Source organism: Fukomys damarensis, unplaced genomic scaffold (assembly GCF_012274545.1).
Source record: "Fukomys damarensis isolate Sample0158 unplaced genomic scaffold, DMR_v1.0_HiC HiC_scaffold_23, whole genome shotgun sequence".
Classification (NCBI taxonomy): Eukaryota; Metazoa; Chordata; class Mammalia; order Rodentia; family Bathyergidae; genus Fukomys; species Fukomys damarensis.
The window spans coordinates 50,902,425-50,929,948 of NW_022900935.1; the positions used below are offsets into that span (position 1 = coordinate 50,902,425).

Genomic DNA, 27,524 nt, shown 5'->3' on the forward strand with positions numbered 1-27,524 from the left:
TATGATAAAGTTTACATATATATGATGAAGTTTACAGTTTTAACCATTTTGAGTGTATGATTCGGTGGCATTAGGTACATTTGCTTATTTATACACCCATCATCACCATCCGTCTAGAGAACCTATTGGTCCTGTCACACGGAACAGCTATTTCCGTCCCCTTTCCCCTCAGCCCTGGGAACCACCATTCCACTTTTTTTCCTCTATAAATTTAGTTCCTTTGCAATTCTAAACCTATGAGGAGAAACATGTTTGCCCTTTTCTGACTGCCTTATTTCACCCACCACATCTTCAAGTTTCATCTGTTCAGTAGCATGTGTCAGAATTTCCTTTTTCAGACAGAATGATATCCCACTGTATGGATAAACTAGATTTTGTTTATCTGTCCTTCCAAGGGCACTTGGGTTGGGACTACCTTCTGGCTATTGTTAATAATGCTTTAGTGCACGGGTTTACAGATACATTTTGGAGACTCCCTTTCGATTGTTATATCACCAGATATGGAATAGCTAGGTCATGTGGCAATTTTATGTTTTTCTTGAGAAACCTTTATACTGTTTTGCACAGTGACTGTATCATTTTACATTCTTAACAGTAGTGCACAAGGCTTCCAATTTCTCCACATCTTTGTCAGTCCTTGGATTTCTTTCTCTCTTTTTCTTTTCTCCTTTTTTTCTTCCTTCCTTCCTTCTTTCTCCCCCTCCCTCTCTCTCCCTCTCTCCCTCCCTGCCTTTACCTCCCTCCCTCCCTTCCTGTGTGTATATATTTTTCTGTACTGTGGACTGAACCCAGGGCCTTGCACATGCACTTCCTACCACTCTATCGCAGAACTACATGTCCATACCTGGTTTGTTTAATGATAGCTATTTTGGATGTAGCCCTTGTGATTTCATTGTAATAGGGGAGCCATGTGGGAGGAGACCACCTGGTTGGAAGAGTTGTGGATAGGTGCATAGAATACAGTACCTGCAAGACAGTTTAGGAACAGTTCAGGCAGCTTGTTATCATGAGGGATCCAGCCTGCAGTTTGAGGAGCTTTGAGCAGCGCTCAGACCTGTGGAAAAATAAATGTTAGCAGATGAATGAAAAACCTGTGAGAGGCTGGGCATGGTGGCACACACCTGTAATCCAAGAACTCAGGAGGCTGAGGCAGGAGGATTGCTGAGTTTGAGGCCAGGCTGGGCTACATAGTGAGACCCTGTTGGGGGCCTGTTGGAAGTAGTTTCTACTCACTGGAGCTGAAGGATCAGGGTGAAGCAAAAGATGAACAGGGCATTGGACCTGTGCAAAAACCACTGACACTTCCTCTCCCTCATCTCCCAGCCCTAGCTGCACCAACTCATTCATTCCTCTCCCATATATTAGTGAGTCGCCTAGAGCTGTGCACGCAGCCCAGAAGACACTGATCTGGCTCCTCCTATTCCTAGAGAGCTCTCAGTGCATCGGGAAGGCAAGCTGTGCCAGGAGGTCAAGACCTTTCCTCTGAAATTTGATGGACAAGGAGGACACAGATACAGGGGAGAATGGAAGGTAGAGAGGCTTCAACATGTGGAGACCCTGACTGTCCAGGGGTCTCTGCACCAGAGTAAGGAGTGGGCATTTCATTCTAAATTTTTTGTAAAATTCAGCTGTGAAGCCATCAGGGCCCGAGCTTTTCTTGGTTGGTAAGTTTTTAATTATGTTTTCAATTTTATTGATTGATATTGGGTTGTTTAGAATTTTTAGGTCATCTTCATTCAACTTTGGTAATTCATACATGTTTAGGAAACTGTCCATTCTTCTGTATTTTCCATCTTATTGGAGTATAGGTTCTTGAAGTAGGTATTGATGATATTCTGGATTTCTGCTGGGTCCATTGTAATTTCACCCTTTTAACTCCTAATTGCATGGATTTGTGCCTTTTCTTTCTTTTCTTTTTTCTTTTTCTTTTTTGATAAGGTTGGCTAAGAGTTTGTCAATTTTGTTTATTCTTTCAAAGAACCAACTCTTGACTTCACTGATTTTTTTGTATCATTCTCTTAGTCTCCATTGAATTGACTTCTGCTCTGATCTTTATAATTTCCTCCCCTGTATGAGCTTTGGGTTTGTCCTGCTCTTCTTTTTATAGAAGCTTGAGGTTCAGCATCAGGTTGTGTGATTGAGCTTGCTCTGTTTTCCTAATATGGGTATTCACTGCTATGAGTTTCCCTCAGAAGACTGCTTTCATTGTGTCCCATAGATTCTGATATGTTGTATTGTCACTGTCATTTAATTGTAGGAACTGTCTGATTTCTTAATTTTTTCTGTGACCCATTGGTTATTCAGAAGTGTATTGCTTAATTCCCACGCGTTTATGAAATTCTTACAGTTTCTTTTGCTATTCATCTCTAATTTCATCTGATAATATACAGGGGATAACTTCAATTTCTTTGCACTTACTTAAACATGTTCTATTAGAGAGTATTTTGGAAAATTACCTGTGTGCAACTGAAAAGAATGTGTATTCTGGTTTGTGGGGTAGAACGTTCTGTAAATATCTGTTATGCTCATTTGTTCAAGAGTTTGATTGGGTTCTAGTATTTTGTTATTTTTTGTGTAGTTAATCTATCTACTCTTTGTGACAGTGGGGTATTAAAGTCTCCTACTACTATTATATTAGTGCTTATTTGATTATTCTTGTCTGTTAATATTTGCTTTATATAGTTGGGCTCACTAGTGTTTGGTGCATATATATTTATGATTGTCATCTCTTCCTCTTGGATTGTTCCCTGTACAAGGAGATAGTTTCCTGCTTTGTCTCTCTCAATCAGTGTTGGTGTGAAACACTTGATCTTTAAAAGGATAGCTACTCCTGCTTTTTTTCAGTTTCCTGTCACGTGGAGTATTGTTTTCCACCCTTTAACTTTCAGTCTATGAGTTTCTTTTTGAATTAAGTGTGTTTCTTGTATGCGGCATATTGTTAGATCTTGCTTTTTGACCCATTTTGCCAGTCTATTTCTTTTGATTGGTGAATTGAGACCATTAATATTGATGGTTATAACTGATATGTATTAATGTATCCTTGTCATGACGTTTTCTTTTTCTTGGATTCTCCCCCTTTGTGTTTAATTTCTTGTCATGTCTGATGGATTCATTCTGCTGGGCTTCTTGAGGTTGTGATCCTTATTGTCTTTTCCAAGGATATTGTTTAAAATTTTGGAGTGCTGGTTTGGTATTCATGAAGTTCCTCGGGTGTTCTTTGTCATGAAAGCATCTCATTTCTCCATCAATTTTGAAAGATAGTTTTGCAGGGTACATCAATCCAAGTTGGAGGCTGTTTTCCTTTAGGGCTTTAAACATATCACTCCAAGCTTTTCTTTCCTTGAGGGTTTGTGTTGAGAGGTCTGCTGTGATTCTGATGGGCTTTCCTTTGTATTTGATTTGTTTCTTTTCTCTAACTGCTTGTAGAATTTTGTTCTTCTGTTGAGTTTCTGGAATCCTACCTATTATATGCCTATGTGTGGGGGCCCAGTCATGGCACACTGGAGTTTGACATTTGGAAAATAACTTCTTCCTGTACAATTAAGGCAATGACACAATCTATGTAGCATTTGTTACGTTTCAAGGACACTGTTTGTTAAACTTGTTTTTCCTGCCATAACAGGAACTCGTTAGCCGAAGATCTGATGTTATCTGTAAGAGGCAGGAAATCCAGTCTTTACATAAAGATAAAAACAATTGCTTGGTGCTTCCTGTTGTTGTGTGCCCTTAAAAGCTTCCTGTTGATGTAAGCCTTTAAAAGGAGCTGTTTCTGTGAAATAAATCAGACTTCTCTTGGTCTCCACTCAGGTTTGAGTGTTCTTTCCTTTCTCAATCCTCACTCCCCAACTCAGGAATGTTCGTGTTGTGACGGCTGGGCCACCACGCCTATGTGTAGTTTTTTTGTGTGCTGGGGATTGAGCTCAGGACCTTGGGCTTTCAAGGCATCTTTTATGTCATCTGCATGCTTCCATTTCTTCATTGACTCTGATCAGCCTTATGTTATTCTTCTTTGCATCATCTAGCAGCTGCTGGATTGATTTCTCATGGTCCCTTTCTATTCTTAAGAAATTTTTCTTTTCCTGGTCACTAATTGCAATCCTATCTTCTATACCTGAAATTCTGCCCTCACATTGGCTCATTCTGTTGTGTTAACTTTCAACCAAGTTTTTAATCTCCTGGAAATCTGTTTGCATCTGTTTTATGGATTCCCTTTGTTTCCTATGTTGGGATTCCATCATGTTCCTCAGCTCCTCAATTTTTAAAAAATCTGTGTCCACTCTAGATCTTTAATCATGTCTTACACTATGGGCATATTCTCTGCTGTTATCTGAGAAATTATTTCTGATTTCATTTTTTTCCAGGTCTCTTTTGTTCCCAGTTCAGGGAGTTCAGGTGGTTGAACATCAGACTGTTCCATCTTGTTTCCCTTTGGGGTTGCCTTAGGTGATCTGGAAGTCTGGTTTTGAGACTTGTTTATGTATTTTCTCATTTTAACTGATGTAGCCTGCTGTGCCTTTATTGAGGCAACCTCTTGCTCACCCCAGTGGTCTTCAATTCTCAGCAAGCCACCAAGAAGCCTTTTCTCTGCTGCTCACCATTACACTAATTTCTAGGTTCAGCATGGTGGCCTTCAGGGTCCCTAAAATGACCTATTGTCTGGGTGGGATTCTGGCTGGGGCCTGTGCACACTTGGGATGGTATCTAGGCATGCCTCTTGCTGGTGCCCACATGTACCTATTGTCTGAGAGGGCCTTTGGCTAAGGGCTCTACACCCCAGTTCCTGTTGTCTGAGCAGGCTTCTGGCTAGGGTCTCCGTACACTTATTAACAGTATTGATGCAAGCCTCTGGCTGTTGCTTGTGTGCCTATGCAGATCTTTTCCAGGCAGACCTTTGGCTTGGGCTGGTGTGCCTGAGCCTCTGGGGTTGGGGCAGAGCCCTGGCTGGGATTTGCCTGCACCTGTGCCACTCTGGTCCACACAGCTGTTCCCTGGGATCTCAAGGAGTTGTCTTTGAGACAAGGTCTCCATGTGTAGTTCAGGCTGGCCTTGAACACATGCATAGCTGTCCTCTTGCCTCAGCCTCCTGAGTCCTGGGATTACAGGCATGTACCACCATGCCCAGCTATTTTAAATTTGTTTTATTTGGGGGGTGCTGGGGTTCGGACTCAGGTCCTTGTGCTAGCAAGGCAGGCAGTGGCACCACTCAGACAAATCCCTGGCCACCCAGCTATTTCAAATTTGAAATGCAAAATACTCGGTAGCCTCTATGACCCTGTAGTTCCTGGCAGAGCCCAAGTGGGTGAAAATAGAGCTGGGCAGCATTAGCACATGAAAGGCATCTCAAACACAATTGCAGCAAATCACCAAGTACTGTACATTTTCCCTTCTAAACAAAGGTTAACCTGTGCACCTCTCTTCCACTGTCACCTCCCTATTCCAAGCCTCTTCTCTTACTTGCACCACGGTAATTGCTTTCTGTTCTTCTTGCTTCTTAGCAGGCTTCCTTGCAATCTGTGACTTATATGACTTATATTTAAATTCCTAATCAGATTAATTCTGCTTTCTGCTTATAAACCTTTAATATTTTGTTCTCAGGATGAACAAAGTCAATTTCTTACCTTGACCAACAAGGAGGGCTGCTAGTATGGATTATATCTTGATGTCCCCCCTCAAGCCTCATGTACTCCTAGGTGGAGCTTCTGACAGGCGACTGGATTGCAGGGGTGTGACAGTCATCTGTGGATGAGTCTACTGATAAGTTTATAGCTGACTGTGATTTGGAGGTGAAGCCTGGTGGGGGAGGTGGGTCATTGTGGGCGTGGCTTAGAAAGGTCTATCTCTTCCTCCTCCCTTGATATCTTCCTACTTCCCAATTTCCTGCCATGAACAATTTGTCCTCTGCTGTGCCCCTCTGCCATGCCACCCTGCCTTGGATCCAGCTGACTGTGAAACCTCTACAAACTAAGCCAAAATAAGCCTTTCCTTTGTTAAATTGTGCCAGCTATTGCGGTCCAACAACAAGAAAGACAGTGACCAACTAGAATACAGGATGTTCTATTAAATTTGAATTTTACACCTGTAATTCCAGCACTCAGGAGGTTGAGGCAGGAGATTTGCTGCAAGTTATAGGCCAGCCTGGACTACATAGTGAAACTGTGCCTATTCCAGATCCTGAAGAATATGCTTGAGACAGAAGACAACTGATATCTAATGAGAGATGAGCCAAGAAAGAGTAGGAGAGGCTATAGATCTTGCTAGGTTTTTGTGGTTTAGAAAAAAAAAGTCAGGATGCCAGGTCTCCTTTAATTTCAAGTAAATAATGAATAATTGCATGGGACACATATATAAAATAAAAAATCAGCCAGGTATAGTGGTAGTCCCTGCACTTGGGAGCCTGAGGCAGGAGGATTGCCTTGAATTTTTGGCCACATGCTGAGTTCAAGGCCACCTTGGACTACATAGTGGTTCCCTCACAAAGCACATTTGTACAGACAGAATTTTTTATCCAGAAGTTACATCTGTGAGGAAATTGTGGCTTGCCCCATGGGCTTTCTGAGGCTCCCAGAGAGATTTTGCTCCCTCTTGGACAAACTGGGGCTGTCTTCATTTTTATTTCAGCAGAGGTCTCTGTTGTGCTTCCTGGTGCTGCCTCTAGGAGGAAAGTCTCTCAGCTTATCCCCTCAGGAGTCTAAGGGATTCTGCTTTTTAAACTTTTCCTTGGTTTTCATCTGAAGTGTCAATAAAGGTGCACTGGAGAGGGAAAGAATATTACCCCCAAAACACTCAAAGTAATTGATTTGTATTTAGATCTAAATTTGAAGAGGTTCATATTTAATATACATATGCCTCTCTGGGTATATTTGGCTTAATTTCATATAAAAAAGAATCGTTGAAGAATTTCAGCTGAGGCACTGATGTTGCTTAGCAAATGCAATTAACAAAATGTTGGCCTTTCTAGTTAATTAGAAATCTATAGATCAACCAGATCTTTCTCAAAAGCCATTCATCAAGTGAGGAGGCTATCTTATCCTGCTAAAAAGTTTTTCCATTTACATGTGAACTAGGCCTAAGATATCAGAAAAAATGAGGGGATTTTGATATTTGTTTATTCTGACAATAGCAGGCCATGTTGCTCAAGGAAATCTGAATATTATATTCCTGATCCACCAGGTAATCAGAAATTAGCCATTTTTTAACGGTTCAAGCACTCCCATTTAATTCTCTTTATAGAAGTAAAGCAATTATTTCTACAACTTGCATGCATGGAAGGGAAACAGGGTTTGCAGGTCTGACTTCATCTACAGTGTATAGTTCAAGCAGAAACAAATTTTACCTTTTCCCCTCTCCCTGCTCCCTACTATTGAAGATTGAACCCTGTGTTCTACCACTGAGCTACATCCTCAGTCCTTTTGATTTTTTATTTTGAGATAGGATCTGACTGAAGTGTTCAGACTGAACTTGAACTTGTGATCCTCATGCCTCAGCCTTCCGAGAGGCCCGGATTACAGGTGTATACTACCACACCCTGCTGTTTTACTGTATCCTTGAAACATCATTCTTTTTCTTGCTCCTTGGGTCACTTTCTGGGATCCTAGAAAAGGGCTCAAAAATTGTATTTCTCATAAGTACTCTCTGCAAACTTGTTTCTAGTAAGCACATTTAAGCATAATTTCCATCTGCTATAGTTTGGATCTTGAGCATCCCTCAAAGACTATTAAAGGCCGGGTCTCCTGGCTATAGTGCTACTGGGACGTGGTGGAACCTTGGAGAGATGGGGCCTGGCTGGAGGAGGTTAGATCACTGGGGCTGTAGCCTTGAAGGAGATATTAGGACCCCAGCCTTTCCTCTCTCTCTTTGCTCCCTGGCTGCCTCCTCCACCAAGCGCTCCCACTGGCCCAAAGGAACAGGGACAAATGACTATGGACCAAAACCTCTGAAACTACGAACCAAAACCAAATCTTCCTTCCATCCCAGTTGCTTATCTCAAGTGTTTTGAGACAGTATAGGAAAGACGATGAACACAGCCACAGTGTGTAGTTAGCTCCTGCCATTGAGAGGAACAGAGGTTCACTTAGAATAAACTCTGTTACTGTTGCTGTTTTTTTGGTACCTTGGATCGAACTCAGGACCTTGTGCTTGTTAGGCAGGCGCGGCGTCACTGAGCTACATCTGCAGCCTTTAGAATAAACTCTGAATACAGGAGCTTTGTGTACCAGCGGAGCTCCAGGGAGCACCATCCTCTTCACGTCTTGCAGACTGTGGCTCTGCGCACAGACCTGCTGTCTTAGTGGCTCCCAGTTTCCATCACCAAATGGGGATCTTATTTTTACACACTTGCCATTCAGATTCAATAAATGCCCCCTGTTTTGTTTTTGTACGAGGGATTGAACTCAGGTCCTTGCACTTGCAAGGCAGGCGGTGGAACCACTGAGCTAAATCCCCTGCCTGACTTCTCTTTATTAATGCAGCATGTAGTAGGTTTTATCTGTATTTATTGGCTCATATATTTCCCCCTATAAAATGTCTTTCAAATGTTTGATACCTATAATAACTGGGGTGAATCTTTCAAACATTAAGCTTAGTGAAATAAACCAAACACAGAAGGACCAGTGTGATACAATTCCACTCATACAAGGGACCTGAAATAGGCAAATGGATGGGGAAAGGAAGTAGAATGGAGGCTACTGGGGGTGAGAGTAAGGATGGGATAAGTATTTTTCTTTGATATCATGTATTTAATGGGTACAGACCCATTCTTCATTCTTGGGATAATGAAAAAAATTCTAGAAACAGCAGTGGGAGTTGTATAATGTTGCGAATATGCTTAATGCCATTGTGTCATAGATGTAAAAATGGTTGACGGGGTAAAGTTTGTTGTGTAGTTTCATTGCAGTAAATAAATAGGAAGTGTTTGAGAGTTATGACAATCATGTTATAGCAGAAAGAATAATTCAGGTAGCTGTTTCCCTCAGTGAAGTCTTTAATTTGATTTTAAAAATGAAGGTCAGGGCTGGGGATTTATTTTGTTTTGTTTTGTTTTTTTAGTACTGGGGATCGAACTCAGGTTCTTGCACTTGCAAAGCAGGCACCGGAACCACTGAGCTAGATCCCCAGCCAACGGCTGAGTTCAAACTGAGTTCAAACCCTGGAACCAGATAAAGAACAGAACAAAACAAAAAATAAGTAAAACAAAGAACCAAATAAACCGACACACACATAAAAAATGAAGGTCTAGGGGACTTGGGAAGTTTGGAAAAAGTCAGATTCCAAACTAACATGAGGGTAGAATTTGTACCCTGTCCTTGCTATGTATGAGTCATGACCATAATGCTCTCCTTGTGGAGAATTCTCTGTTCCTCAGGGATGGTGCTCACATGGCTCAAGAGAGGAGGATATAAAGGCTGTTATGTTCCTCTCTGGGGGGCCATATATGCACCCTAGTTCCAGCTTCTTTCCAAGGTTAAGTGGAAGGATGAGGAAGAATTCTGGCTTGAGGGTGTACCTCAGTGGTAGAGTGCTTACCCAGCATGTTCCATGCCCTGGGTTTGGTCCTCAGAGCTGCGAAACAGAAAGACACAGATGCTTAAGAATTCTGCTTTGCCTTTACCAAGGTTCTACTATAATCAGGGAATCATAAACCCTAAGAACTGTGGGCTCTAGTCTTTACTCTGATGTTGTCTTGGTTAACAAAACTTCCCAACTAGTCAGAGTCTTATGCAGTGGTTTTCAGGAAATCCTCAAGTAAAGATATAGTCAGTGTTTGTTAACATTGAAAGTGTGTGAACAAAAAGACTTAGAACTGATGTTTGCTTATTCAATTAAATGCAGCTCCTTATGCTCAAGTGAGGCTATTGTTGCTCTTGTAGCCAGTTTCTGCAGCTTAGGAAAAAGTATTGATCATTTAAAGAAGCCACGGTGCTTCTTTGTGCCTTGACTCTCTCCTTCCCACATGAACACCCCAAGGAAGGGTATGTGACCCATTCATACATTAAACTAGCAAACTTACATGGGCCTTGGATGCTAGCAACTGCTTAAGCTGTTGAGAATGGTGAACCTGTAAAAGTTCATATACTTATTTAAAAAGACACAAGCTCTCACTCATACGTTGTCAATAGAATGGTAAATTGGCACAATTTTCTTTGGAGGAGATGTTGGCATAAGTATCCAAAGTCACAAAAATGTCCTTTGACCCAGTAAATGATTTCTTTTCGGTACTGGGGATCGAACTCAGGACCTTGTGCTTGCGAAGCAGGCACAGCACCACTGAGCTGCATCCCTGGCATTTCTGGGAACTTATTCAAAACAAATAAATTTTAAAAAGATATAAACTGTGTTGATATAAAAGGTGCCTAACAGCACTCTTCATAATGATAAAATCCAGAAAAAAAACCCATAAATGCTAAATAATAAAGGAATATTTAAGTAGTTTATGGATTTTCAACTACATAGAATATTACACAGCTATGAAAAACAATAACCATACCATGTACCGAAAACAAAGGTGTTTGTTTATTTTATTTTTTTTTCAGTGCTGGGATCGAACCCAGGGCTTCCTGAATGCTAGGCAAAGGCTCAACCACTGAGTTACACCCCATCCCCGGGAAGGTGTTTGTAACCATTCAAAATCATCAAGGCATTTTGTAGCACCCACCAGTTATGCTCCCCAGAAGAAACAGTGAATTCATTTTTTTTTTAAATGTGCAGAGGGTTGAACCCAGGGCCTTGTGCATGCTAGGCAAGTGTTGTCCCAGTAAGCTATAGTCACAGTCTGAACAAATTCTAAGGTAAGTGATGATGGTGAGACATCACTTTATATCATAGATATAAAAAACTGCAAAGATGACATTGGGAAAAGTCAGACTTGTAGAAATCTTTCTAAATTTCCAGGTGGTGTTCAGAGAAGAGACAGGATACACTGTGAGCACTGATGACTGACGCTAACCCTATTCTACACACAGGGCAGCCAGCTAGCTACCTTTGGAGGGCTCTGGATTTGCTTAAAGGCTCGGAGCTATTCTCCAGGGCATTTAACGAGCACAGTAAACAGCCACTGTCTTGCAGGGAGAATCCCTTGGGGACTGGACAGTTATTTGGGAATAAGATTTAAAATTCACAAAAGTCCAGACCTGGCTGCCTCAACCCCCTGCACTGGCAGTGGTCAAAACACCCGTAAGTTGAGGGAAGGTCCCACATGGTCGCAGTGAATGCTACCTTTTTAACTTGGTGAGGCCACCTAAGGATGGCAAAAAGAAAGACACCAGAAAGTCAGCTAAGAAAGAGAAAAGGTGGGCATGGTGCTGCATGCTTGTAATCCCACACTCTGGGGGTTGGATATAGCATGATCACAAGTTGGGGCCCACCTGGGCAATTAAGTGACTTAGTGAGACCCTGTCTCAAAATACAAAATGAAAAAGGGATGAAGGTGTAGAGGGCCAGACCAAAAAGAAGTGATCCAAAGGCAAAGTTTGTGACAAGCTCAATAACTTAGTCTTGTTTCAAAAAGCTACTTGTGGGTGCATACTCATAATCCCTGCACTCGGGAGGCTGAGGCTGGAGGATTGGCATGAGTTCGAGGCCAGCTTGGGCTACGTGAGTTCAAGGTCAGCCATAGTGACACCCTGTCTCAAAACAAACACCCAAAAGGCTACTTGTGACAATCTCAACTGTAAGGGAGTTCCCAACAATGAGTTTCTAAGCCCAGATGTTGGGGAAGATGCACGAACAGGTCCAACCAATTTTACATTTGGAAAAATAAAATTTTATCAAGCTAAAGGAGATACACATCTTTCGTGTCTGCCTTCTGTGCAGGTAGTTGGTACTTACAGTTAAACAAAGAATTATGTATCCCTTAACGTCAAGGTGCCTATTCAACCCATTGATGTTGTTCACAGAATGTCGGGGTTCAGGAGGCCCTGAGGCCATATCAGGCTTCTGTGGCTACACTTTCGCTTAGTCCCTCAACACTGGGAACCAAGTAAGAGCATTAAGGCAGAGTATTAGCCTGTTCCCCACTTTTCCAAGAGCAGGAAAATAGGGAAATATTTGAATTTGAGTGGGATATCTTATTAGTTTGCACAGCACGGGAGAGGGAGAATTTATGGGGGCATGGATTATCAGGACCAATACGTTAAGCAGAACGTCAACCTGCAGACCTGAAAGCTGGGTTTGCCAGGATCCACCCCACTGAGTGAAGCACACTCATATGAATGTCTATAGGCACACACAGGCTGCTGTTCCGAGGCCATCAAAACTTTAGGTTTGACAAATATATATATATATATATATCCCCCACCCCAGAGAGTCTCTCTATATAGCCGAGGTGGGCCTTTAACTCACTATGAAGCCTCCGCTGGCCCTGAACTCAATGCAATCCTCTTGCCTCAGTCTCCCGAGTGCTGGGATGTCAGCCGTGCACTACCACACCCGGCTGACAATGGCGTTTTTTTTTCTTCAGAGTAAGGGCTCGGAGAAAGGACACATGATGTATCCCGAACTTGAGAACAAGGTGTAGAGGCTGTGACAAGAAAACCCAAGTTTCCAGGGGACACAGCTGAGCGGCAGAGCAATTCTGTACCATGGGCAACCTCTGGGTTTAATTCCTAGTACCGAGGTGGGGGAGTTAGGAGAAGGAGAAGAAAAGAAAGAAAAAGAAACCCCAAGTAGCATGTAGGGAAATAAGGAAATTTTAGAAAAGAATGTGGCTGTTCAGGAGTCTGTGAGTTGTTCTCACACGAGGCCATGCCTTAATTGCTGTACTAGGAAATGGGGGCGTTACAAATGCCTATCTGTTTAACACTAAGTACCCAAATATTTAACAACCCCATATAGTGCAGCCCCAGGAAGAAGCCCTGTCCCACTGTACGCAGGACGATAGGCTGAAAGTCAGCTAGCTGCTCTGTGTGGGAAATTTGTGTTCCGGATAGAGAATTAAAAGGCCGCGTGGGGGTGGTAACGGTGAAGCCGGAGCTCCAAAAGCGAACATGCCGTAGTCAGTGAGATTGAAATCATGTGATTTGGGAAAGCTTTTCAGGGTAGAAAGCTGCCTGCCCATGCACCGTTACAGGAAGCTGAGTGACGGAGCCCACGAAAGATCAGGTGTTGCACGGTTTTATGATTGAACAGAAAGAGCGTGAAGCAAAGGGTGCGCTGTGGCTTTAGCACTGCACTGCACAGGCCAATGACGGAGGGGCACTAAATCCTTGCTGTTCCTGTCCCCAGGGCACCCTTTTGTGAACAACATGAGCTATTTGCGATGGAGAAACCATACAGAGTGCTTTTAGTTCCCCTTAAAAAATACCTCAACCTGCCTTGGAGAGAATACGGTGTCCTGCCAGGGTCATTCCAACAGACTCTTGGGGAGCGTGGCCTTGAGTTTGAGAGGGAATCAGGTGCCCTCTGGATGGATGGATGAGGCTATGTGTGTATTCCGTGGATTTATAGATTTATCTTGGGTACTGTTTGGCTGGATAATTGGAACAGGCACCCAGACTCTTCCTATCATGGGTCCTGTCCCTCAGAGAACCATAGCTGAAAGTAGACCAGGTGACCTGTTTGCAGGTCCTTCAACTGGGTCTGAGTAGCCGCCCCCGGCTTGTTCCTTCCTCCTCGTCCTCTTCTCATCAACCTGCAAGCTCATTGTGGCCAACACTCACTTGAGACTGGCTGAGGAGAGAGAGGAACTTACACTTAGAAAGAAGATTGCTTTGTACTTTATTTACAACAGAATGTAAGAAAAAGTAAGTTATGAACAATAATAAATAACTGGGGGAGGAGGAACGAGACAGTACAGCCATAAAATGACACAGAAGTATGGGGTACGTGAGGATCAACTCCAGCTCGCTCCACTATCGCCTGTAACACTGCGCGGTCTAACACTCGGTGCTTCAGCAGTGGCAGTGGTGTCTGGACTACTTTAACCAATCAGGATCCCAGCTCCAAACGTAAACACTAAAAGTTACACTCGAAGCTACCCATCGGTGACATAGGGATAAGATCAATTCAAAGAACCTCTTGTCTTCTTGGAGATACAGAGAAACCGAAGAGAGACTGGCAATCAACAGGCAGGACTTTAGCTGAAAGCAAAATTCTAAAGCGCCGGTTAACGTCCTAACAGCCGGACAATTAATAACGGCATCGGAGAAATTCTCAACGTGGTCACATTCTTATTGCACTAACTCCTACAAAGCTTAAACACTTACATTTCAAACGCTAACAGATTGTTTTGAAAGTAGAACAGGGAAGAGCCAACACGTTTTGCCTCAGCATGCCAACAGTGGTACCGTGTGACACTTCGGCAGGAATGAACAGTAGCAAGTAGTTTATTTACGATCAATTACAGTTACAGTCATTGGACAGGATTTTTCCCCCTCAATTTTAACATGGCTCAGATGGCAGATTGTCACCTGGCCTATTGAGCCAAATGATCAGAAGTACTAAAATCGCTTAGACAGTTCTCCATTGGATTATCTCATTACACACTTTATGTGGAGTCAAGCATACTCTGGGCCCTCTCAAAAATAAAATTCCTGTGGACCTAGGCCAGCCAGTAACATTACTTTGTTGTCTCTGAGCCATGGTGGCATACTAAAGAAAGTAGAATCATTTTTCATTTTGCTTTGCTGAGGATCAAACCCAGGCCACACGCGAGGCAAGCCCTCTACCACTGAGCTGTATCCCCAGTCTAGAAAGCAAGTAGAATTTAGAAATACAAATAAACACATTCACCCTGAAACTTGCACTGAAAAATGATTCATCAAGATGTGTCAGAGTCTATTCTCTTAGTTCACTGTTTATTACAGTGCCTTAAAATAAAACCACATAATTACTTTTACTTTGGGGGGGCACTATTGGGTTTTTAAGTATCTTCATTCCATAGCCTCAACTACACTCCTTATCTTCACAATCTGGAACATGGCTAATACACATCTCTACATAAATTAAGACTACTTTTCCACATTAGATGCAAAACTGTAACAGAAGGTTGTATAAATTAGGTCACCAGTAAACTTAGTAGGCTTCAGTTACAATGGTGGCAACTGAAAATGTCACGGCCTCTTTCGCTGTTATCTTCTTTTCCTTTGCTTTATTTTACTACAGTTCAAAATGAAATGATCTTTACAGGTGATTTCTGACAAAGTTTACGCAGTAGAAATATTGAGACCTTCTTATCCCAGAAAAAGCACAGCCAAAACAAGAATGCTGTACTACAGCCAACAAAAAGCACAGGGACATTTCCTATTTGAAATCCACCCAAAGTAATGGAGCTTATTATGGTCATTTCGATGGTTTCTGCTAACATCAGAGATGAAGAGGGATGGACGTATGTATTAGCCTATGGATTATCTATTTTAATTTGGCTACCAGATACTTAAAACTTGTGGCGTGTGACTTGCTACACTATATTTATATATATACAGGTATAATACAATTTTGGTGAACAAAGCTGAAGGTTTCCACATTGCAGACAGAGGCACTGAGTTAAGGATTCTATTTTTCCTCAAACATGCTTAGCAAATTCAAGTTTCTGCTTTGTTTTCTTTTAAATTTCCATCATGCAACCATTTAATTTCCATCCTTATAAGAATTATTAATGTTATATATACACACTCATTGCAGGCTTGTATCCCACAATAACAAATTCACGTATGGAGAAAGTGAAATGATAGCTGGAAACTAAGATTTATAATACATTGAAGTCGTTTATGCCTTGTGATGACTAGATTAAATATTCAAAGCAACTAAAGGAAAACCTGCAACGCCCCTCCCCCTTGTAATGCTCACGAACCACATGTAAACAGAACAACTAGACATACTTTAAGAGCACATATTTGTTGGTTAAGAATCACACTATCGTGGGTAGCTTTGCAATTGCTGTCTGTGGTATTATACTGGCTATAAAAGAAATAAAACTCACAAAAGGAAATCAGAAATTAGCTTTCTAAAACATATCAGATTGTTGACCTTGAAAGCAAAAACTACTTTATGAAAAAGGAAAATAGCAATGGTATTCATGGAAAAACCAGGTGCCAGATATGACAACCTGCACAAAAGAAATTTATTCTATGTGAAAATAATGATCCCATCCCTACCCTGATTTCAGCTTGGAAATGGTAAGCAATTACGTATACCATCCACGTTTTCTGCAAGGAGAATTTTGCTTTCTAAAGCCAAACATTCCCAATAAGTACTGGTGCGTGGAGAGGGAGCCATTGAGAAGTTCAAGGGGGCTGATAAAAGACTAGGTTTCCTCACAAGCAAAATTCATGCTTCCATACCATGCAAAGAAGGTGTCTTACTACGATACTATCATTCTTAAGTATTAGGTGTATGGTTGATCTAAGCTAAATGCAACCGGTTTCCTTTGAGTACAGGGTCTATTTTTCTTAAGCTAAATGTCAATCTATAGACAAATGATCGAGACACTTGAACACTTTGGTGCTGGGCTCACAGGGCCAGCGCCTGCACCTTGAAGAGTGTTTCGACCTGAATGACTACACAGAGTGCTGAGCACTGGGAAGGGGGAACAGGCAGGGTCCACTGGCTGGAGAGGCTCTGAGGGTAGGAGAGGCTGCTCCTTGGTTCGTTTGGTTTCCTTTGGAATCTGTGTTTTGGGAAGGTCCATTTCCTGAGGTTGGAGGTTATGGCCAGAAAGGCGAGCTAGGTAGGGCATGGGCCTCAGAGATGCCCGATTATCTTGTTCTCCTCCTCTCTGGGAGGACAAATGTCAGTGTTGAGATTCTGCTTGCTCTCCCTCGTGGTTTAAAGGCAGTGAGGTGCAATCGTGACAGACTGCTCTCTTTAGACCAAAGGAGAGCTCTCTTCTCTGTCACTTTGATAAAAGATCTTACCTTCTGTCAACCTTGATTCTAATCTTGCAGAAATGAAAGCAAGACAGAGGGACATTTGTTATTTAACACCCCCCCCCCCAAACAGGAGTCAGAAATTCTCATTCTCTTCCTCCACTTGGCAGTATTTATTTGATTTACACATTATTCTCAATATTCTTTCCTCCCTCTCTCTTTCTTTTCTTTGTGTGCAATGCTGGGGATTGAACCCAGGGCCTTAAACATGCTGGACAAATGCTCTGCTACTGAGCTACAACTATTTGGATTTCAAGGAAGAAGCAAGAGAATGGCAGTCTTTTCTAAGATCTGGGGTAGGCAATCCACCCCAGGGAAGTCTGGATGTCACTAAGAGTAAAATCAGGAGGGAATCGGAGACAATTCTGTTTCTCATAATTCACACGCCAGATATTCTGATGGCGTTAAAAGTCCAGTTGGCTTCCTCTACCCTTGAACTTCTTCAAATGGGCAAATAGTCAGTGAATTCTATTCAGTTAATTGCAAATTCTGAGAAATCTTAAAGGATGACAGAAGCAGGCAAGTCAAGGTTTGTTGGTATACCTGTAGAGAAAGAGATGTTTGTCTCACCTGGGCCTCTTGGTTCCTAAACTTAGCCACTCTAAATAAATCAGCTATGGCCACATTCACCCATGTAATTCTTGAAGATTTCTTGAGGCCACAAGGGCACAAAGGGGAAAGCTATTAAAAGACAGATACAAGTGGAATCTTTATTAAATTCTGTGAAAGGTACAAATAAGTTATTATTAATTGCACTTGGAGCCTTCATGGGTTGATAATTAAAATTTTCAAAAATTTAAATAGTTAATTAGGCCCCAAATCCTGAGTCAGACTAACCAAAATAGGAATCTCAGTAACTACTGGTATTCAAGTATTGGTGGTCAACAGTTCAAAATTTAACAATTAGTTATGTGATGCCTGAGAATATTTTTGAGAATTTCAGGTTTGATGGGAGGAAAGTGCCTTCACTATTTTACCACACCTGGCAAGAAAATGGTGTAAACTTCTATATATTTACCCTTGAAGTCCACGCCAATCTCGACAAATGCCAAAGAGCGAGGCTCTCTCTCTGGCTGACAGTGGTGGCTATAGAAGATTCCTTCTGTTTTTGCAAGTCTTACATCTTACATCTATGATGACACCGTGTGGCACACTTAGGGATTCGTATTATTTGAGAAATTACTTAACCACATGCACACTCGGAGGTCAAAGGAACACGTCTGAGTGACAAGGCAGTCTTTTCCTATTCCAGAAGATTCCTTAAAACACACACACGAACAAACAAAAAACCAAAACCAAAACCCAGAATGAAAATACAAAACCCCAGGAGATATTCCTATGGAGTTACTCCGATTTGGACCCACATGGCTTATCGGAAGAGTGCATCCCAGGTAAATTCAAGGTGGCTTTTTTCTCAGGGTCTGGAAGGGTGAGAGTTTCTGGAGCAGACTTTTTCCGGGGCCGGTCTTTGGGAACAGAGAGAAATTCCGGGGCGTCTGTGGACAGGGGAGTGGACGGAACGCTGGACGGGGCGCTGCGCACTGAGGAAGGCAGCAGGGGTATGCTGGAGATCGAAATCGCAGGTGGGAAAACGCCGATCTTCTTGTTGGTGGCTTCCTGAGTGGCTCGTTCGAATTCCCGGACTTCATCCATTGTCATGTCTTCAAAGGGAAAACAGAGGGAAGAGTGAGCAGTTATTTAGGAGAGATCCAAACGGATCTGCCGGTGCATTCGTTTTTAAAGAAACTACGGGGACCTTGAAATGAAGGGGACATTTAGTAATTCCTTCCTACTGAGGCATGCTCCTGAAGACAGAATACCCACCCAAGACTTTCCAAAAAATGCTCTTCATTGAGTATTTTAAGGATTCCAAATAAAGATTTAAAGAGGAGAGTGTACAACTAGACCTGGGGAGTATGTGTGTTTGTGTGTTGTTGTTGTTGGCATGGTGTGAGGTATATGGAACTGTAATCATTTATTTATTTATTTATTTTTTTGGAACTGTTATTAGACCTGGTCATCTCTTTCATAAAGAGAAGGTAATTAAAGCAATCCATGGCTCTGGAACGGTCAATATTTACATATTATTTCTGACTTTAAATCACAAATGCTAGCTTTGTAAGATAAATTCAGGTAAATCATCAGCATTTTTTAACATCCTACCTTCCTATTCAATAAATTACTTTTGGCATTCCGAGATTCTGTTGTTACCGGTTTCCTGACAGTACATTCATCCTGAAATTATTTAGATGCTATTTCTAAATTCAGACTTAAAAACATAACAACCCATATACTCTGATAATTATCCCAAAGCTGAGAAAATAAAACCACTTCTCAAGACAACTCAAAAGAAAACGAATAGAAAATGAAGAGAAGATCATTTAATGAGTGAGAATTTTTCAAGAGAAAAAAACATTATGTAGAACTCAACAAATAAATCAGTAATGCCTTTTAACAGGCATTGCCAGATGATGTAAGTTTTCCAAATATATAAAATGTCAAGTGAGAGAGTAAAAACATTTTCAAACTGTAAGTCTTTCCCTAGTATATTTGGTTAATCATATATACTTAACTACCTCTAGCACATAATATATTGAAAATATCCCCATCACAGGACAAGAATCTAGTTATGATTTCCTTCCCAAAGTCTAGGGCTTGCTACCTCCTAATTCTCAGAAACCGTATTATCATTGTTATTCTTAATTACTGTCACTGTGGCTGTTCCTAGTATCCTTTGCCACCTTTACTTACTGGGAGCAGAGAAAACCAGGCAACTGGCTTATTAGAATAAGCGGAGTTGGGCTAGCAATTTAGCTCAGAGGCTGAGTTCAATCTCTGGTAACCTCCCCCGCCAAAAAACAACAACAACAACAACAACAACAAAAACAGTAAGCGGAGTGAAGGCCTAGGGCTTGTCTTTGAGTAAAACTTGAACTCTGCTACCCATGGTTTTCCCACATCTCTTTTGGCCTCCAGAATCCCATTTTTTACTCTTTCTTGTCTTTTGCCATGTCCTTAGTAATTGAAACTTTCTGAATTGATACATGGGCTAAATTACCATGGAACAACCCAGCCCCTTTAGAAATATTAAGGACGGAATGAACATTCATGATATAGTATCAATCATTAGATTTCATAACATTGAGCGAATCAGAAACTTTTTTTGGGGTATTGGGAATTGAACTCTGGACCTTGGGCTTGCCATGGAGGTGTGGTGCCAGTGAGCTACATTCCTGGCTCCAGAATCTTTTTTTTTGTTTTTTTGAGACAGGGTCTCACTATGTAGTTGAGACTGACCTGGAGCAAACTCACTGTGTAGCCCAGGCTGGTCTCAAACTCACAGCGATCCTCCTGCCTCAGCCTTCCGAGGGCTGAGATTACAAGCGTGTGCCTCCATGCCCGGCTAGAATCATTTTTTTTTTAAATAAAATAAAATCCTTAACAGGATGTCCTTGTGAATAATCACTAAATGTCCTGAAGGGTAAAAGCCCCCCTACCAAAAGGAATTAAAAAATTGCAACTATGTTGACACAACGCAAAATACAGACCATATCAAGAAAATATGTATATATAAACTTACTACTTTTAGAAAATACTAGGACTATTAAGCTAAGAAATGAGATCAAATTTTATTTAATTAATGCATTTATCTGTGTGTGTGTTTTGTTTTTGTTTTTCTTTTGACACCGGGTCTGGCTCTATCATCCAGGCTGGCCTTGAAATCACTATGTAGCCCAGCTGGCCTTGAACTCACAAGTGGCAATTCTGCCTCAGCCTTCAGAGTTCTGGGATTACAGGTGTGTGCCACCAAGTTTGGCAAAGATCAAAAATTTTAAAAGATACATTTACTTTGAAGTCAAGTCAAGACTTTTAGAAAAGTTTTAGTGAAGAACTATCATTTTTTCATGTATTTTTTGTATAATAAACACACGATATGTTTTTGTATAATAAAATCTTTCTAAAGTGGCTGAATATGTTGCTGTGCTCCCTGCATCCAGCAGGGGGCAGAAACAATCAAAAGCACAGAATTTTAATTTTCCATTCCCTTCTGGGGTCTTTTGGACGTTCCCTTACAAAGGCTTTGAAACACCTCAACTGAAAATGAGACTGTTATTTCCGCATTGCTGTGTTCATGGATATTACTTTTGCATGCTTTCGATCTGATTTATTCCTGCCTAGGTTGATGACTTAAATTTCACTTAGCACCTATGCAATTTTTGTGAGACACAGCAGCCTCTTGTGTTTTTCATTATTGCAGAAGACTGGAAAAATAAATGATCCCCAATTTTGTGAAATCCAAAGAATAAGGGAACTGTTGCAAGCATCCAAAGTAACTGTGCCGCTTAACTTTTCAGAGGGTAAACATTTCTTGTGCTGAAGTCATGGGAACAACTATGACTTGCAGCCAGAGAATGCATGAGCTTTCCAGAGGGGGGCGGGGGACAAGCATTCTAGGGCATCTCCTTCGACGCAGTAAACTGATTTAATAATAATAGAAAATAGTAATAAAAACTGAAAGCCAAAGCAAAGGTCCTTAAAGCTGTGGACTTTAAGAACTGAGAATGAGAAAAGCACCAGGCTCAGTGCCCTTTGACGTGCGGCCTTTTCTCCTTCCTGGTGGCTTCCTTCGTCATATTTATAGTGAGCAGCTTTCCAAAGCAGTGGAGGGGGAAACTGGTGTCTAACATTCTTAAAAGAAAAGGTAACTGAAAGTGATGGAAATTCAAGAACAGTTTGCTTAAGGAACACTTCTATGTTTAGAACAGGGAGAGAGGAGGGGCAGTCTCATCACAATAGATTGTGCAGAAAGGAAACCCTTCTGGAAGGTCTGGCCCCAGCAGTTTCCTGAAGAGCCAATCCTGGCACACAACCCTGGTAGGCAGGAGCTGGGGCCACTCAGGCAGTCACCTGCATCCAAGGACAGAGCATGAGCCTTGCAGGGTGCATTCCAAGACATGCTCTAGAAACACAACTAAAACTTCCCCACGTGCAGCCAGGTCTTCACAATACCAGTCCCTTTCAGTTTTCTATAACCACATTCTTGATTCTGACAAAAGCCTAATAAATATTATCCTTTGTTTTGTTTTGTTTTGTTTTGAGACAGGGTCTCACTATGTAGTTGAGACTGACCTGGAACTTACTGTGTAGCCCAGGCTAGACTCAAACTCACAGCAATCCTCCTGCCTCAGCCTCCTGAGCGCTGGGATTACAGGTGTGTGTCACCACACCCAGCCCTAATATGCATTATTCTGGGGTCTGGGTTCACAGACTTGAGAACTCAAGCTGGAACCCAAAGTGATCACAGCTCTGGCTGAAGGTATATAAGATTTGGTGATTTGCATTTTTCATTTGTTAACTAACTATATTTCCTCTTCATTAGCATGAATGAAAGTTTGTTTGTTTAATGTTACTGGGGATTGAACCCAGGGCGTTTGCACTTGAGCTACATCCCCAGCCCTTTGGTTTTTTTGTTTTTAATTTTGAGACAGGTGCTCATAAAGTCACTAAGTTGCCCAGGCTGGGCTCAAACCTGCAATCTTCCTACTTTGGTCTTCCCAGACTGCTGGGATCACAGATGTGCACCACCACACCCAGTGAGGTTAGTATATTTAAAATGTTGGCATGAGCTGCACAGTCAGCTCTCAGTTTCCATTGTGTGACTAAACCACTGGAGGGTCTGAGGCTTTTGCTAAGTCCCAGGCCAGATCCACCCCGTAGCCCAACCACCTCCCCAGCTCATCAACCCTTGCCTGCTCAGCGTGTGTGTGTGCACAGACTGCCACACTATCGAGATTACCCTAAGAAAAAAGAACTGATTGGGTAAAACAGCTCCACAGAACCCTAGAAAACATTTCAAAGCACATATAAAGAAACTTAAAATAGCAGATGAGCCGGAAGCCCTCCTCTGAATGAATAAGTGAGTGTTAACTTTATGTTTTGAAAAGTTACTGACATGTTTTTCTAGTTTACATACGATACCCATTTTCACTACTGTGCTCTTTTATGGTTTGTGCAGGCCATTTTACTAGTACCAAAAAATGTTTCCACTTTCCACGTTCTCAGCATTATGACCCATGAAAACCCCCACATCAAGCAGTTTTAAAGAATAGAAATATCTAGACAAGAGAGGTGATGCTGCCCACTTTGAATGCAGCTCAGCGTCTTCACCAACAGCTTCTGGGAGATGATGTTTTTGGAGAAGGCTGGGGAGGGAGTGTTTGCATATTTCAAAGATCAGTTTCCGTGTTTCTTTTGTACAGGGTGGGCAACATGTTTTAAAAATTCTACATACACTTGTTTGGGCATGGCTCGCTATGTCATCCACAGTGGAGGAATGCTGATTGCAAACTTTTATGTTGGTTTGTTCATGCATGTTTTTCTCGTATTCCCGAACATCATCCATTGTCATATCTGAAAGAGGTTAAGATGTTGGCAACTTCTGTTATTAAACGCAAACTTTCACGGGGAGACTTTAGGGAAAGATGGTAGCTTAGCAGTAGCCAAGGAGGTTTAAAAAAGCAGGGCACTGACTAACTTTATGAAGAGTGAGTCATAAAGTTAGCTAAAACAGCCAAAGGGGAGTGAGGGCGAGGAATTTAAGTCAAAAGAGACTCAGAACACAGAAGAGTGGCAATTAATTATTTAGGGGTCATTCGTAAAGTGATCTCAGTGGTAGAAAGAATTAGCGTGTGGGCAGTGCGTAGCCTGAGATCTCCTAAAGCTTGGTTAGAAGATCCCTTTGGGAAGGGTCAGGTTTGTTTCGTTTAATACTTACCTTTACACACCTTTTCAGATACGTTCAGAGATTCTTTAAATGAATGCATTCAATGACAGAACGGACACTTTCATTGCTACTACAGGAGACAGGATGTAGAAAGCGGAACCATGACGTTCACTGGTATAAATGAGATCCGGTGCAATTCTCACATAGGGATGGATTTTTGCAGAATATGTGATGTCAGAGAGTACAGGTCTCCACTGAACTTCAAGTCTAGTCTAACAGCTTGAAGATGGCTGGCACTACTCCCACCCACACTGATCTATAAATAAAATGGCACACGACAGGATTTGGGGCCCCAGTCTGCAATTTTTCAGTAATTCAGGATAATGATCTCTTAATCCAGTGGTTCTCAACAGGGGCCGATTTCTCTTTGGCCATTTTTGGTTGTTATAACTGCAGAGAGGGTTCTGCTGGCCTCTGTCTGGTGGGTAGGGGCCAGAGATGCTGCGGAACATTCCGCAACCTACAGGACCCAGCCCCCAGGGAAGCAGGATCTGATCCAAAATGTCAGTAGTGCCAAGGTTGAGAGATCCTATCGTAATTCAACTGATAAAAAGCTTAAACACAACTCATCCATCTTCGGTATGTGAAATACAAAAACTGGTAATTAGTCTCACTTTAATGCTGTCTTCATTTTATTCCCAGCCCTCTGACCCACTCCTTGGTTATTTTGCAACATTTTTTTGCAGCAGTTTTCCCAGATGGGCATTCCTCTATTGCTGTCTCCACAGGGTTTTAACTATACGCCTCTTTACCACTGGTAAAGGTTTGCTCACCAATTGCTTTACCTACCACCCCACCACTAACTAACTGGCTTTGTGAAGGATTTGCACTGGGTGTTCACAGCGGGGAGTCTTCCTTGAGGATTTGTTGCATCGTGTGGTCTTAAGTCTTTTTATAGCCATCTGTGTGTCACGTGAGGGCTTCCTCATTTCCAAAGGGCAGGCGTGCCAGAGCTAAGGACTGAACTCAGTGTGGTCTGGGGTCAAGACGGCTCTGAAGCCAGATCCAGGCTGTTTTATTTAGCTGAGGATCCCCCTCCCACCCTGGAATCATCCGTCAACAATCTGTCTATCAGCAATGTAAGTATCAAGAATGCTAAGCATCAGTCTGGCCAAGCAAAGAGCATGCTTTTCTGTTAGAAAACCAAGGAAACCGAAAAGCAATAAAAGGGATGCTGCCTTATGAGTAGAACAAACATCTTACTTAACAACAGCAACACATTCTTCAATATACTCATTTTAATTTCAATGGCTGATCATAAAATTTCTTTAAACACAAACGTACCTGGAATGAATACTAAGATATCACTTTTAGCTAGAAGTTTAAAATTTACAGACGTTTCTCTATAGTTATAGTATCAGACACTTAATTTAGAAAATAAAAGCAAAAGAGTTTTAGTTTCATCTCTCTAGTGAGTCCCACCAGAAATCGGTCTTTATCTTTAATTAGCTCAATGTTAACAGAGGGGCTTAAATGGTATGACTATGGGATTTCAAAGATATATCAATTTTATGGACGTGCAAAAGGGTTTAACAGCAAAGATGTTCATTACTGCCTTGTTCATAATAATGAAAAATTGAAAACAACTCAAAGAACTGATAGCACTGTGCAGACATTAAAAATGAAGTAGAATATTTAGTGCTACTAAAACTACTAAACTGATATATTGTCAAATAAAAAACAGAAGGCAAAACTTGCACATATGTGATTTTAGACAGAAAATCATCACCTACATTTTAAAAAGCTGAAAGCATATATTTCAAATTTTACCAGTGATCATTTTGAGAAGTTAAAATTGCAGATATTTTAATTTCCTTTCCGTTTTGTGTATTTATCTTTCATAAATTTTTTATATCACAAATGCAATATTTGTGTAAAAAAAGACATTTAAAATCTATTCTTTTGAGTCACTAGAATAGGAATATCATCAACTAGAAATTGGTAAGGGGAAGATACACTTTTCTAGAATTTCTGGTCACTCTGGAAGCATAATTCCTTTTTTTTTTACATGAAAAGTTAAGAAATAAAATTTCAGCATTGGGGCTGAGTGTATAGCTCAGCAGTTGAATACTGGCCTTGTATTTGCAAGGCCCTGGGTTTGATCCTCAAAATTACACACACACACACACACACACACACACACACACACCATGAACATTTTTAGTAGAGTAGCTCTGTAACAGATGATTATGGTCCCTGATGGTGCTGAAAAACATTTTTTGTCTAAATTCTGAAATATCCCCACATATCATAAATGTGTATGGACATGAGGCAAACATTTTCAAGATACCCTTGTAATTTAGAGCACTCCTGACCAAGTGAAAATATTCCTGTTTATCTGGTGAAATGCACTGTCTTTTTTTTTTTTGGTTTTTTGAGACAGGGTCTCACTATGTAGTTGAGACTGAACTGGAACTCACTATGTAGCCCAGGCTGGTCTCAAACTCACAGAGATCCTCCTGCCTCAGCCTCCTGAGTGCTGGGATTACAGGCATGCGCCACCACGCCTGGCTACTGTGTCTTGCTTTTGCAACATATAACACCTCAAAAATCTATATATGAATCACTTTTTTAGAAAATTCTGTTACATATGACCAATGCCAGATGAGGTGATCTATCTTCATTACCGACAGATGTTCAATGATCAGTGTGACTTCTAACAACTTAGGTTTAGGTCTATTTGCTTGCCGCAGTGTATCAAACAAACTCTTACGAAAGGAATCCTACGTCAGTTATTTTGCAAGTTAATCGGTAAATGATCATAGCAACTTACAGATTTTGAAAGGTCACAACTTGCTTTTCTTCAGTAAGATCTTGTCAGGCAAAGCTTCTTAAGTAAACAAGTGACCCTGGAGATACCTGGGAGTGTCGGAACCAGTGCTTCTGATAAGGTTCACTGATAGAACCAGTGCGGAAAGTATTCTAGGAATATCAACTCCCTCCTCACTGCACTTCACGGAGGCAAAATTCCTTCCTACATATGTAGTATCCCATTGTTGTTATTGTGCCATATTGCAAGTAGATTTGACTTACTTTTTTTCTACTAATGGAAATTGTACGTATTTCTTTTCTTTTCTTCTTTTTGGTACAGGGGATCGAACTCAGGCCCTTGTGCTTGTGAGGAAGGCGCCAGAACCACTAAGCTAAATCCCCGGCCCAATGCACATATTTCCAAAACAATATATACAGACCTACTTTGTTCTTTGTAACTGTTGCACACAATGTTCATAGTATGGGTGCATCACCATTCCCTTTACCATAGCCCTGTTAATGGACATATACACTGAAACTAATTTTTAACTTTTATAAACACCACCACACAAAGTTGCTTTGCACCTATATTCATGAGCACATGTATTTCTTTTTTTTTTTCCTTTTCCTTCTTCTTTTCTTTTCATTCAGGCTGGCCTTGAACTCACTATGTAGCCTAGACTGGCCTCAAACTTGTGGTGATCCTCCTGCCTCAGCCTCCTGAATGCTGGGATTACAGGTGTGCACCATCATGCCCAGTGAGGACAAGTATTTCTTAAGAATACATTTTTAGAAGTAGAATAGTTGTGGCATATTTATTTGTACCTATCATTTTAATATCATATTTTTACATCATAATTTTATACCCAGAACTGGGTATTACTGGTCTCTAAAATTTTTGCTATCAGATAAATGTAATATCTTATTGTTTTCTTTATATTCCTTCTAACTAGTCCTGAGCTTATTGGTCATTTGTATTTTTTTCTATGATTTACCTATTCATTAAAAAAACTTTTGTGTTGAGGCACTAGATTTCCAATTTAAAGGACTTCTTGATATGTTGTAGATATCTTTTAACTATATATACTGCAAACATTTTCTCCTCATCTTTTTTTTTTTTTTTTTTTTTT

At 41.2% G+C, this 27,524-nt stretch overlaps 1 protein-coding gene and 1 long non-coding RNA gene across 6 annotated transcripts in view; one reads left to right on the forward strand and one right to left on the reverse strand.

Annotated features, from left to right (window-relative positions):
• The window catches only part of LOC104857089, a 78,049-nt gene that overhangs the window by 45,302 nt on the left and 5,223 nt on the right, over window positions 1-27,524 (forward strand). The gene's annotated exons all lie outside the window — the stretch shown is intronic.
• The window catches only part of Pitpnc1 (phosphatidylinositol transfer protein cytoplasmic 1), a 229,247-nt gene continuing 215,400 nt past the window's right edge, over window positions 13,678-27,524 (reverse strand). For 4 of the 5 annotated variants that reach the window (XM_033767534.1, XM_033767533.1, XM_010616793.3 and 1 more), the window contains exon 9: window positions 13,678-18,520. In XM_033767534.1, coding sequence (XP_033623425.1) covers window positions 18,204-18,520 — 317 coding nt within the window. In that variant the 3' untranslated portion in view covers window positions 13,678-18,203. Of the gene's footprint in view, window positions 18,521-23,151; window positions 23,271-27,524 lie in introns of all 5 variants that reach the window. The other variant, XM_033767535.1, reaches the window with a different exon arrangement.